We start from the raw sequence: 13,413 nt of genomic DNA on the forward strand, positions 1-13,413 counted from the left end.
TACAAATACACCCAACGGCCAACATGTGATGACATCACTCGTGTGATTCTAAAGTGTTTCAATAAAGTTAAATATATACAGTCTCGCTGCACAGCTACGAGATCTGTGATTGGTCCGGGGAAGTTATTTGTACAGTAAACTGACACCTCTTCAGAATCCAGATAACAATACTGTACATGGCCAAGAAGTATAAAAATATAATAGGACAGGATACATACGGATGATCGGCGGTCAGAACAAAGATGCCGCCATACCGAAGGAGATAATAATGACAGCGGTTAGTTAAGTATACTTTCCTTCCCCCTACCCTCTCCCCATAACCTGACCCTAACCCCTCTACTAGTGCCTAACCCTTTCCCCCATACTCCACTGCCTAAACCTAGCCCCCCTCCTTGCAGCCTAACCCAACCCCTGCTCCCTACTGTAACATAAGCCCCTCCCCCCCTGCAGCATAAGCCTAAGTCACCCCTCTACTGCCTAAAGCAGGCATGTCAAAACTGCGGCCCTCCAGCTGCTGTGAAACCACACATCCCAGCAAGCCTTGCAATAATTTTAGCATTCCCTAATAGCAAAACTGTGGCAAGGCATGATGGGACTTAGTTTCACAACAGCTGGAGGGCCATAGTTTGGACATGCCTGGCCTAAACCTAACCCCCTCCTTTCCCAGCCACATGCAATGGCTGCCTGCATTCTTACTGTACCCAAAACTTACTGTTCTGCATTGTGTCAGTGGCCGCCCATAAAATGGTGAATCAGCTTCAAGATTAAATTACAGAGTTTCAAACCCCGACATGACCAAGGCCCAAGGTACCAAGGCCCAAGGTATCTGATTCCATACGGTCCCAGCCGAGTAATGTGAATTGTAGATGAAGGGCTTTTGGCAGTACCTAGAATCTCCCCTAATTAGTGTGGGAGGTACTAAGGGAAAAATGCAGTAAAACCCCCATTTTCGAGGGTTTTACTTCATTTTCAAATGTACTAAGACCCGGCCTCTGCGTCTTCGCTGGCAGGGTATCACCACCTTTGGGTGGCGATATGCCGCAGACCACAGATGCCGACTTAGTCCATCCTCTGTCAAACTCCTCTTCTTCTTAGCAACATGTCACAGCCGGTGGTCCTTCCAGTTGAAGGGGGGAGGAGGAGGTGCCGGGGACAGCCGCTGAAGCCCAGGGATGTGACTGTGAGACCACATCACCACATCACAGGTATCGTGGGGGCCTCCATCACCGCATTGCGATGCTCATCGCATATGTTAGTACATATGCGCTAGCCTCGCGCCGTAGCAAGGGGCAGCGATGTAAGCTGGGGGAGGGGGGGGGGTCAAGCTTTTAGCCATACAGCTCAGACACTAGAATCCTTCAAAAACAGACTCAGGACTTTCCTGTTTACTCAAGCATTTCCATAATTCCCTTCAGTATCTCCATGCTTCCTGTAGTTTATGTAGTGTTTCTGTCCTTCATTGTTCCTGTACTGTATTACATTCATTCTATCTATTAAGCGCCTTGAGTCCTATTGGAAAGAGAGCACTATATAAATACAATTATTATTGTTATTATGATGATGATGAGGATGAAAATGATGATGTTTTCCAGGCTACCTGTGGATCTGCAGAATGTGACAGTTAGTAATGCTTACACCTGTGCACCGGCTAGGTGACCTGTAAAACGTGGACTGTTGGTAGATCTCGAGGAGTGGTTTGGCCAGCCCTGTGACAGCCAAATAGATTAGGCCACAGGATTATCTAATTGTAGGTGAGGCTGCTGTGGCATTAACAGGCCCCCACCCAAATATAGCCAAGGGGAAATGATCAGCCCTGATACAGTATGTTGATATAGTAAGACAGAATACAGACAGCGGAATCCCAGGGGTCTATCAGGTGTGTTGCAGGAGGATCTGATGACGTCTCATCTCTCAGACACTGGTTGCTGATGTTGACTTGTAGTATCCACATTGTATGCGCTGTGCAAGCTTAAGATACACACACAGTGTGTACAATGCAGGCTCTATGAAGCCAAAGGTCCCGTCTGAAGTTCCTGAGTACAGCGTGGCCCCTGGACTGTACAATGCAGGCTCTATGAAGCCAAAGGTCCCGTCTGAAGTTCCTGAGTACAGCGTGGCCCCTGGACTGTACAATGCAGGCTCTGTGAAGCCAAAGGTCCCGTCTGAAGTTCCCCAGTACAGTGTGGCCCCTTGACTATACAATGCAGGCTCTAAGAAGCCAAAGGACCCACCAGAGTACAGCGTGGCCCCTGTATTGGCGGAGAAAAAAATGGCCCAAACCAAGAATTCTATGCTTACCATCCATTGTGTTGCTGTATTTATAGTATGGATAAGGAAGGGTGCATCATATGTGACTGTGGGAAATGGTTGCTTGACAGATGGAATTTTATAGTAAGAACTGGGGGGGTATGTATCGTAGGTCAACACTGTAGGTCGACACAAAAAGTTCAACATGCACTACAGTATGTCGACATTGACAAAAGGCGTGCAAAAAGACGACACAAATTTTGACACACTGTCCACCTGTCATACGGATCCTGAAGTAGGGGAGGGGGGTGGGGCAAAGATAGAAGACCGACTGGACCAATAACAAGACTCATTAGTTGATGTATCAGCAGGGCCGGCTCTACCACTAGGCAGCTTTAGGCAGCTGCCTAGGGCGCCGGGATCTGGGGGGCGTCACCAAGTCTGCAAATCAAAAAATCAAGGATATCTATGAGGATCCTTGTTGTACTTAATGCAGGTGGCGGCTGTGGAACTTCTAAGAACTCACCTCTATACTTTCCCTTGAGTCATACTTCCTACATTGCTGCCACCTCCTCCTTGTACTCTAATGTGGGTGGCGAAGGGGAGGGTGCAGAGGAAAATCAGGGGACTTGGCCACCTTCCGGGGGGGGGGGCGGGGGTGTCATGGGGATTGGATGACCACATGATCTAAAAATAAATGGGGGGGAGGGGGTTTGGGGGGGGGGGGGGGGAGTAGGTTGAAGTTTTGCCTAGGGTGCTGAGAAGCCTTGCACCGGCCCTGTGTATCAGCAGTGAAAACAGTGTAATGCAGCAATTCCCCTAGCAACCAATCAGCAGCCACTTATTTTATAATATGCTACCTCAAAGCTGATTGGTTAATTGATCTATCCCCACCATGTGTTATATATACGGGGCAGTACGGACGGTGTAATGGTTACATTAATGCCTCACAGCACTGAGGTCATGGGTTCTATCCCCACCATGTGTTATATATACGGGGCAGTACGGATGGTGTAATGGTTATATTACTGCATTACCGCACTGAGGTCCTGGGTTCTATCCCCACCATGTGTTATATATACGGGGCAGTACGGATGGTGTAATGGTTACATTACTGCCTCACAGCGCTGAGGTCATGGGTTCTATCCCCACCATGTGTTATATATACGGGGCAGTACGGACGGTGTAATGGTTAGCATTACTGCCTCACAGCACTGAGGTCATGGGTTCTATACCCACCATGTGTTATATATACGGGCAGCACAGATGGTGTAATGGTTTGTATTACTGCCTCACAGCGCTGAGGTCCTGGGTTCTATCCCCACCATGTGTTATATATACGGGGCAGTACGGGTGGTGTAATGGTTAGCATTACTGCCTCACAGCACTGAGGTCATGGGTTCTATCCCCACCATGTGTTATATATACGGGGCAGTACGGATGGTGTAATGGTTACATTACTGCCTCACAGCACTGAGGTCATGGGTTCTATCCCCACAATGGCCCTAACTGTGCGGAGTTTGTATGTTCTCTCAGTACTTGCATGGGTTTCCCCCGGGTGCTCCAGTTTCCTCCCACAATCCAAAAATATACTGGTAGGCTAATTGGCTCCCAACAAATTACCCCTAGAATGTCTGTGTGTGCGTGTACATGTGGTAGGGAATATAGAGTGTAAGCTCCACTGGGGCCGGGACTGATGTGAGTGTTCAAATATTCTCTGTACAGCGCTGCGGAATATGTGTGCGCTATATAAGAAACTGTTAATAAATAAATAATAAATAATATCAGGAAACAAAAGAGATAAACACGATTCCTGCAATTCTGCAGCACGGAAACTAAGGGGTTAAATTTCATCTCCATATGAAATCGTGGTTATGTGGGGATGGGGGATCGGGGTCCTCCATCCATCAGTAATAATGGAGAAAGGCTGGGCCTCATTGTGGATCTGTCACAGACAGTTCAGCGAGCACACCGCTAACGACACCGCACTCTCACAGAGAAACAGGACAGGTGACATCTGCGCCAGCTCCAATTACACGTCGGAGGGTCTGTCTAACAAGCTCGCCGTCCTAACCCTGCTGACAACCAGGCAGCTCTCGTATATCGTCTTGTCACACCCGCTGCCATTTATTCCAGGCTGCGTACATTGCACACCGGCGAGCCTGTGATGTGCGCGTAGGTAGGACAGCGGGACGGCGAGCGGGACTAAGATGAGAAACTGCGAATCCACCTACACATTCGTGGGAATCATCTATAGTGCACAATAGCTGCTGCCGGGAACGGAGTCAGGCTGTTTCCAATATTTACATGACATGATAACAAATGAGTTAAAAAGAAAATATGCGCACACACGTTCCGGCGCTTGTCATAACAGGAAAGCGCGGGATAATGAGAACAAGCCAATAACAACATCTTCTGAAAATAGCTGAGGCATCGGGAGAGAGGATATTGCAAACTGGATGACAGACCCGCTATGTGGGGCCTTTTATGTAGCACAAATGTTATTTTAACGAATGACTTTGTGATATTTTGCATCCCCCTAAGGGACAGATGGGATCATTGTCAGGTTCAAGACCCGGTCATTATAATGTCACATTGCTGCTTCTAGTGGCAGTGAAGGATGATGGGAATATATTTAAAGATACACGCATGGGCAGGGTCCAGTATTCCAAATGGATTCCCAAGCATTTCGCAGTTTGGTAGATGATGAAATAATGACACAATTCGATGTAAATGAGGGCTGCTTCTGGGATCTGCAGGGCCTGCAGCCGATATCGCCATGCGGGTATTATGCCGCCAAGCGGGGTAGCGGTGGTCAAAATCCAGGAGCTGGAATCCCAAAAGTATGGGGTTAGGCTTCCATGTGGGGGGGTATGGGAGGGGGGTGGTAGAGTTAGGCACTAATGGGGGGAATAGGGTTATGCTTTGGGGGAGGGTTATACTGCAGGGGGGTAGATGTTATGGAATTATGGGGTTAATTCAGTTTGGCTCCCTAAGCAGTGTATTTTCGCTACTTAGCGAGTCTGTGAACGCCCGCCGCCATGCGAATGTCCGCCCGGCACAACACATCCATTCACATGTGGACATACGGTGAAAAATCATTAGATTGTCATCAATTTTTTTTTACCCGTATGCAAATAAAAGTCAGTCTGGTTTGTCTTTAAATTGTCACGGACATGGCTGAATGCAGGGTGGGTACCAGCGCCTGCTCCGTGCAGACTTTGACCTGCTTGAGTTTGCATAGGGCCGCCAATAGGGGGGTGCTGTCGGTACAGCTGCCCGGGCCCCGGCCTCTGGAATGGCCTAGGCAGCTCATTTTGCACACCGTAACCCCCCGACTGCCCCCGCTGCGCTCAGTGCGCTGAACAAAGCAGGTCCCGAAACGCAGACTTATTCAACCCAGGATGCCAGCGGGCAATTAAAATGTCTGCACAGGCTTTTAGGCAATCAGAGCTTGTGTACCGGCAGCCAATCAGAGCAGCTGCTGGTACGTACCAACTGCTTTTGTGGGAGTCCCCTAGTGCCAGCACCCTGTCCGCCCGCTACCCCCCCCCCCCCCCACCATCTATACGACCACCTCGGTGGCTGCGGCAGTCACTGAAAGCGTTTGTACAGCGGCTCTGACCAGGCGTATAGTCGCCTATACGGGTAATGTTATATGGTAAGGTAACACTACTGGGCCTCTTTGTTTATCTCCGTAATATATGAGGAAGGCTAGAAAGAAGCTGGAATCTACCTTACTTTAAGGAATATATTTGTGTACACATTAGCACTGTTATACTTTACCCGTGACAGTTGGAACTTTTATGGCCAAGTCTCTCCAGCCTCTAACGGCTGCTCCCAGCAGGCTCCCGCGCCATGTCACGCAGCAAACGCCATCTCACACGGGTGCCATGATGTACACCAATGGCCGCCACAACCACTGGGTCCCAATACAATATACCCTTGGGGAAGGGAAGATTTGCATCCAGAATGTGCTGCCACCGCCGCATGACGCCATCATGTCCCCACGAACTGCAGTTTCTATATTTGTATACGTCATAAGAGATCAATGGATATTTATCCTTTTGCTGTGTAGCCTTATTAACTGCTAGTACATTGTCAGTATGTCCCTGAAGCACCACCTCTGGAGGCACAAAGCAACCGATTCTCTATCCGATCCATAATACCATATTTCCGTATCTGTGTCAACAATATAAAAGCTTAGATTGGTCAGGTGCCAACATAGCTGTCACGCGTCATGGGGTCAAATTTCAGAGGTCGCAGAATGAGACTGGGTAATGGAGCGTCAATAAAACGAGGAACGGGACTGTACTGTATTTATTTATTCTTGCTGCTGTTATAGTTCTTTCAATTATATAAAAAAAATTGTTTTGTTTTGATTTGTTTTTACCCCAAAAATAGGGTTATTATAATAATTTGAATGATCCAAGAAAAAAAAAAAAACATAATACTCACCCCAGCCAAACAGTGTGAAGCCCCAGAGATATTTTTTATCAGAGAAGAAAGCCATAAATATTAGACAATGGAGGTAAAGTCCTTCCACGAGGATCCAGTAGTAGTTGGTGGCCAAGAAGTAAAGGAAGAAAGTGACAGCAACTTTACACCCAACCTACACGGGAAACATAAAGCAGTGAAAAACACATTCAATGGTGTAATTGGTAGTAATATCGAGTATTGTAATTGGAGTTAAGCAGGTTGGGTTCATGTTGGTTTTGAGTTGACCCAGATCTGTTATTGGTTATCCGTTTGATGTGTATTTTGGATAGACAATTTGATCAATCCGAACTTTAGCATAAACAACCGAGTAGAACCAAACTACTCATCTCTAGTTGTACCAGTTTATGCAGAATTTTCTTTTTTTTTTAAATTGAGGTGAAATGCCAAAAAAAGAAATATCTAAAACCACAAATATTAATTTAGAAATGTAAAACAATAAAAAATATAAAATTGATTTTTTTTAAAAATCACTGAAAGACAGGTTGGAAAATCTAGACAATCAAACTGTCATCTCCAAAACACTTCGCCTTTGAATTAAGGAAGGGGGGGGGGGACAGGCAGGACTGTAGACCCCAATTTTTGTAGCCATTTTTTCTTTTTGTATTATTATTAAATATATTAAACTATGCCAGTAGTTCCCAAACTGTGTGCGGTGGCTCCCTGGGGTGCCTTGGGTTGGTGGTCCTGGACAAATACAACTTATCTATGGTTAAACCCAATCTATTTAATGTTATATTTATTCTGGGGGGGGGGGGGGGGGGGGGGGTTTGAGCTGAGGGGTGCCGTGGAAAAATTTGGATACCCTAGGGTGCCGTGAATTAAAAAAAGATTGGGAAACCCTGAACTATGAAACTTAACATGGAGTAACATTTGGGTTCCTAGCATTATTTTTGGCCTAAAAATATGGTCCTACCTGATAAGGTCACCTGACCCCCCCCCCCCAACAAAAAAATAATAATAAAAAAAAAACAACTTAAGGAAGCATAAAAAAAAAGTTTTTGTTAACAGTCATTGGCCATCACTCACAAGCTCGGACTTGTCTGCGGGAGGAGCCTCAGTGATTGACTTGAAGTCAGAGAAACGTTCTATTTCTTCCCAGGTGTTTCCCGAATACAAGACAGCGTCCTTCACAAAGATACTGATGGCCCTCAGCATGAAGGACACGAAGAGGTGCATGTGGATGTAGTTTCTGGTGCAATGCAACCGCCTGGGTAAACAATAAAGCAGAAATTCCCCCTTCAGTCGATACGTTTTCAAGATATTATTCGGTTCCCCATCGAGAACAGCAGATGTCGACGTTGTCACCTTATCATTGTCATTCCACGTGGCTGCTGCATTGACATGCAGGTTGTGATAATTGGCCAATTAGACAGCATAACCCCAGGGTACGTTATATTAACTGTTGATGTCAATTTGAAAGTTAAAGTGTCTCGTGGAGTCAAATTAAACACGAAGCCCTTTGATGAGCGATTTATGGTCCCTAGGTGGTAGTCGTTTTGTCCTTAACTTGACTTCGCATATTAATGCGTAAATTAAAACGTTGCGATGTGCTAATGATTTAAACATTGTCTGCCGAAACATTTCAACAGTTTAATATCATTAATTTATAAACCCTGGAGGCTCAGCTAAGGGCACCTGGTTCTATTGGGTCTACAATCTTAGTAAATTTCCCCCATTGAATCTACAACTACAATATACAGTACTAATTAAACAAATCAAGCCTAAAAATTCGGATGTCGTCAACCACAATATTGACATAATAGTGTTTAGTGTCATAATGTCATCATTGGTAAAATGTTGACACCCATCATGTTGGCACCTGAAAATGCTGACATATGACAAATGTCGGCATTTTAAATGCCAACACAGTCCCATGGAGCTTGTGTCCAATAGGCAAAGCCACCTGTAGACAGTACCAGATTAAGAAATAGGCAGAGTAGGCCCCTTTTTAGGGGTCACATGACAAAAAAATGAGTTGCAATAATTTATGCATCCCGCCTTTTTTCTATCAATAAACTAGAGACACTATGGGGCGTATTCAATCCCGTCGCTATTTCCGATGGGGGAAAAAGTGGCTGGCGCCTGTTCAACGCTGTCGGGCCCGTTTTGCAGAGAACGGCTGTGATTTGACACGATCACGGACGAATCTCAACAATACAGGGCCGTTTTTGCGGACACGCCCCCTTTCTGCCGATCGGCAAGCGGGTCATTGAATCCCACTTGACAATATGCAATTGAGCAAAACGAAAACAGGCCAGGGTCATGGCTGTCCGGACGGATCAAAAGTCGTGACCCGGTATTGAATATCACCCAAAGTGGTCTAAAGTATGGCAACCACTTTGTTTTTGTTGAACTTCCCATTCCAAAACTGTGGGCATTAATATAGAGTTGGAGATTGTATGTTTGGAGAACTCACTGGGTCAATAACCTTAGGTCAACTTTACACAGCCCTGTCGGAGTTTCATTATTGAGTTTCACAGTAAGAGATGGCCCTCAAGAGAACCATGACCATGTAACCACATCACACTCCTGACATCAATCGTGCTTTTATCTATCATCAAGCAGCAATTAGCCTGTAGCTTAATTACAAGAACAACAATTCGGCGGCAATGATTCTTTATCGCAGAAGTTTCTGCTAGGAAATAACCCGATATATTGACATTTTCACTTTGAAGAACATCCTCTGTATGTCAATAATTGTTCAACAGATTAATGAGATCATCTCATGACCTAGGCAGAAAAACTAAGCGGGGTCAATTATAAAAAAAAAAAAAACGAAGTGGAAACGTAGGTAACTTACCTAAAGTATCCTAAAATCAGGACAGCTATCGTTAGGGATCCCAGAGAGATTGAATACCCAACAGTGTAGATCACGTGGAGCCGATGGAACACATCCTACAATAAAGACAGATAATATCACCACACCTTGTAATTACACCCCTGTAACTTTCTTCTATAAGGGCGTTGGGTCAAGCTGGGATCCGGATGATAACTTAACAATGTCTATGTCAACTATCTCTAGGACAAACCCAACGCGCGCAAGGTCAAGATGACAAAGGTGGGCACATGAAAAGGTTGAAACGAGTTTTGTACAATTTGTTTCCCATTTTTTTGGGCTCTACCAAACACGTGGACTCCGATTGAGAACGCTAATGTGTGCTGAGCCATTAGAGGTGCACACTACACTAATTGGGGGTCGTGTGCTAAGGTATTCAGTCCAGGATACCGAATGTTGCAACGCTCAACAGAAACTTGACAGCCAGAATTCAATGTTCCGGTTGTCGAGTGTTGGAAAGTGGGCGCTTTGGTGAAAACAGGACGCAGATTGTCGAAAAACAGCCGCAAATTTGATAATCTGAGGCTGTTTTCAACAAAAAAGATCCAACTCGTTTTAAAGTCAGATCTGTTTTGTCGAAATCCGTCTTCAGTGCTGTTTGAAACGGCAGCTTTGAATTGGCAGCAGCCACTGTTTTCGCCGGCAGAAATAGCGGTGGAGATTGAATACCCCCCAATTTTCTTTTTTAAATACTCATGTCGACCTTTTCTTGTGTCAACCTTTTCCATCTTGACCTTTTTCAATGGCGACCTTGTGCATGGAAACCTATTGGCTGTTGACCTAAACAAGGCTGATGCAATGATCCATACTGAGAGCTGCTGTGATGTAAATCTGTCTGACTGATTAATAAAACATCAAAGCATCACAATAATTATAAACACAGAAGGGAATGGCAGACATGATTATTCCATTCCGTCTTCCGCACCCGCGTCCTTACTAATTACTCCCAGCATTATTGATATGACTGGATACCGGAAACTGATACATGCAATAATAAAGTGAATAATAAAAAGCTGAGTAGGCAGTAATAAAATAAAAAATAAAAAAAAAAAACCCCATAAAAAAAAGATGTTAAAATCATGGTAGAATATATAATAAAATATAAATTATCTATAGAGTAGTTCAGTGACACAAGTTATTAATGTTGGAGACATGAGGGAAATTCAACATAGTTGCGATTTACGACTGAATAACCCAAATTTACACAAAGCTGCTTTTAAAAACTCAGCTGCAACAAAGATTTCAAGCTGAAAGTATCTGTTTGTTATTGGAACCACGGTCGCAGTGACAAGTCCAAATTTACTGTATATTGGCGCAATAAAAAAGTCAGCTATTGGTGCATGATAACTAAGCAATACGGCCAGAGATATCATAGTGAGTGCATCCATCTTTTAATAATCTGTCACTATAAATTCTGTGACCAATGATGAGTTGGTTGTTGATGCATACCCTCCAACAAGGTTTGCCTCTGCTACACGTGCCCAGTGGTAGCAGCTACTTCTACCAAGTTTGCTGTGTGTGTTGGTCTGAGTACTCAGTCAGTGCACTGGACAAGAAAGCAGCTGTCAGGAAGAATAGACAGGATCCTTACCATGATGTGGGAGATGTGATCTTAGAAAGTTTCTGAACACTTAGTTATACAGTATTATGTAAATGTGTGAAACAGCCTGTATAGACCATCTACAGTGTTAGATATTACTACTGCATTCCATACAGCATCCCGTGTATAAAAAGACCAATGTTTACATTAATGTCAAGGGTCGTTACTAGGTTCTCCCCCAGACTCCCGCGCCTGCTCCAATGTTCCGCAGAGGAGGAAATTATGGACTGCATTTTTCAACCGCAGCAACTTCTAATGATGTTTGTCAGCAGCTGGCAGCACTAGGTGCGGCTCCACTATTTGAATTTTGGACTCTCCTGCAGCTCTTACCTCTTCAACTGCTACTGGCAAGGAAGCATTACAGATCATCCAATAGAAGTAGAGCTGGGTTTATGACCCTGAATCAACACCATTCGGAAGGGGACGAATCCGGCCCTGTTCCGATGGTGGGGAGTCTGCGCATTTGCAAGCACAATTGCAGACCCTGATAATGAACGGCTTCGATGACTTACACACTCGCTGGGCCGTTCTTTGCGGGAAGGGAGGACCGTGCACGGACGGGGACAAAATAGGACTCGCCCATGGGAACACCCAGCATTTTATGGGCCTCCCCTTGAAAACACTGGTAGTTCCCATGGGTACACAGGTGGGCTGATGCCGCCGGGGGCTGGAGGCTGACATCACAGGATGTCAGCGCCCGCCCCTTCTTCGGCGGTTGAGACTGACTTTTATATCCGAAGGCAGGGGAAATCAGTTGATAGTTGGTGACCATCGACTGATTTCTCCTGCTAGCGGATGCATACGAGGGTACCGAGGGGATTCGGAGGGGGGGGTGGCTGTTTGGCGGGACGGCGTTTCAGTGCTCTGTAAGCAGCGATGTCGCTGCTTACTGAGCCAAACTGAATCAGACCAAATGTGACTTCAGGACAACAAGTAATTAACAAGCGAGCTGCGTCCTGCTGAGATTGAATGACGCTATAATAGACAGAGGATCACGGGACGTTCTGGAAGCAGGAATATTTTTTGTCTGTTAGGGCAGTCTGACCTTGGCGAAGCGCATTTAGCATCTGTATTGCTCCCAAGTGAGCACTTGTGGCCGGAGTACATTCCGCGGTCATATGTGGCAGAGAGCTGAACATCTGAACTGCGCAGATAAATACACCAACCACATCTGCCTCCTCATTCTCTGCTTCCGTCTACCGGGAGCTCTAAGACAGGAGTCTATTAAATATTCATGTTGTGGGGCGTGATCTCGTTGCTTACTGCTGGTACGTTTCATGGCAGAGAATTGCGCATAAAGGTCCGATGATACATTGTTCAGGTTCTAACACAAGATTTGGGCTGCGTGGGAATAATTCTGCATAGATCCCTAATTAAAAATTCAGCAACGACTGTTTGCATTGTGAATGAGCCGTAACAATTTGCAAATAAAAATCCACAGGCATAGCAGTCACATTCCAGCTTCAGTATGACTGACAGGAAACCGGCGTTTAGGGGAGGGAACATGGCGTTTTCTGGGTGTGTTTGTGAAAAAGTAGGAGAGCTAAAGTGCAGAAGTTGCCCATAGAAACCACTGAAAACTGGTTACTGTGGGTAACTTAAACACTGCATATCTCTGTAAGGTTTGCTACATCTACCCCTGAGGCTGATTCTGAGATGTATGCCAGTTGGGCAAAGGTTCGGCCGCACCATGTGCCCCATTGTGACTGCAGCATTTGTTCAATAATGGTTACAAAGAGAAGCTGCATGAATGGTATTGTAGATATGACAGTTGGAGGATTTAAATGACGGCTTCCCCCTACAGCTGCCTTCCCTTGATGAAAACAGAACTGAAGGTGAAACGCGTCGGGTGAGTCTGTTTGAGCTTCTCAGAGCCCAGGCTTTACGATATGGCCTAAGACTATTCTCAGCACAGTACCGGCAATAGTTTTGAGGACAGAATACTCCAGTAAATGTCATTGTCCTTGCTTGTATAATGTATTTGCTACAAATCCGAGGATTCTCTGGTCTTGCTAAAGAAAGATTGGATTTATTAAAGGGAATTGTTCATATCAATATTGTTAAAGATCCCATGTCTAACTTGTTTTTTGGTCATTTTCATGGCGCAATACTAATTATTCACAGTATACTTGCGCCCGGTTTTAGTATATTAGTATGAGTGAATCAGGCGAGGTGAAGTATTATACAGGAGCTTAGCATAGGGATCAATTGCGGGACTAAGCAAATAAGG

General features: G+C 45.3%; 1 protein-coding gene across 2 annotated transcripts in view; it reads right to left on the reverse strand.

Annotated features, from left to right (window-relative positions):
* Positions 1 to 13,413, reverse strand: part of PTH1R (parathyroid hormone 1 receptor) — a 249,146-nt gene that overhangs the window by 38,446 nt on the left and 197,287 nt on the right. For both annotated transcript variants that reach the window (XM_083186690.1, XM_083186691.1), the window contains exons 5-7: positions 9,548 to 9,642; positions 7,774 to 7,954; positions 6,706 to 6,859 (exon numbers count right to left, since the gene is read on the reverse strand). In XM_083186690.1, the coding sequence (XP_083042816.1) occupies positions 6,706 to 6,859; positions 7,774 to 7,954; positions 9,548 to 9,642 (430 nt within the window). The remainder of the gene's footprint in view (positions 1 to 6,705; positions 6,860 to 7,773; positions 7,955 to 9,547; positions 9,643 to 13,413) is intronic.

The sequence above is a fragment of the Crinia signifera genome, chromosome 5 (genome assembly GCF_055691185.1).
Source record: "Crinia signifera chromosome 5, ASM5569118v1, whole genome shotgun sequence".
In the NCBI taxonomy this organism is placed as follows: Eukaryota; Metazoa; Chordata; class Amphibia; order Anura; family Myobatrachidae; genus Crinia; species Crinia signifera.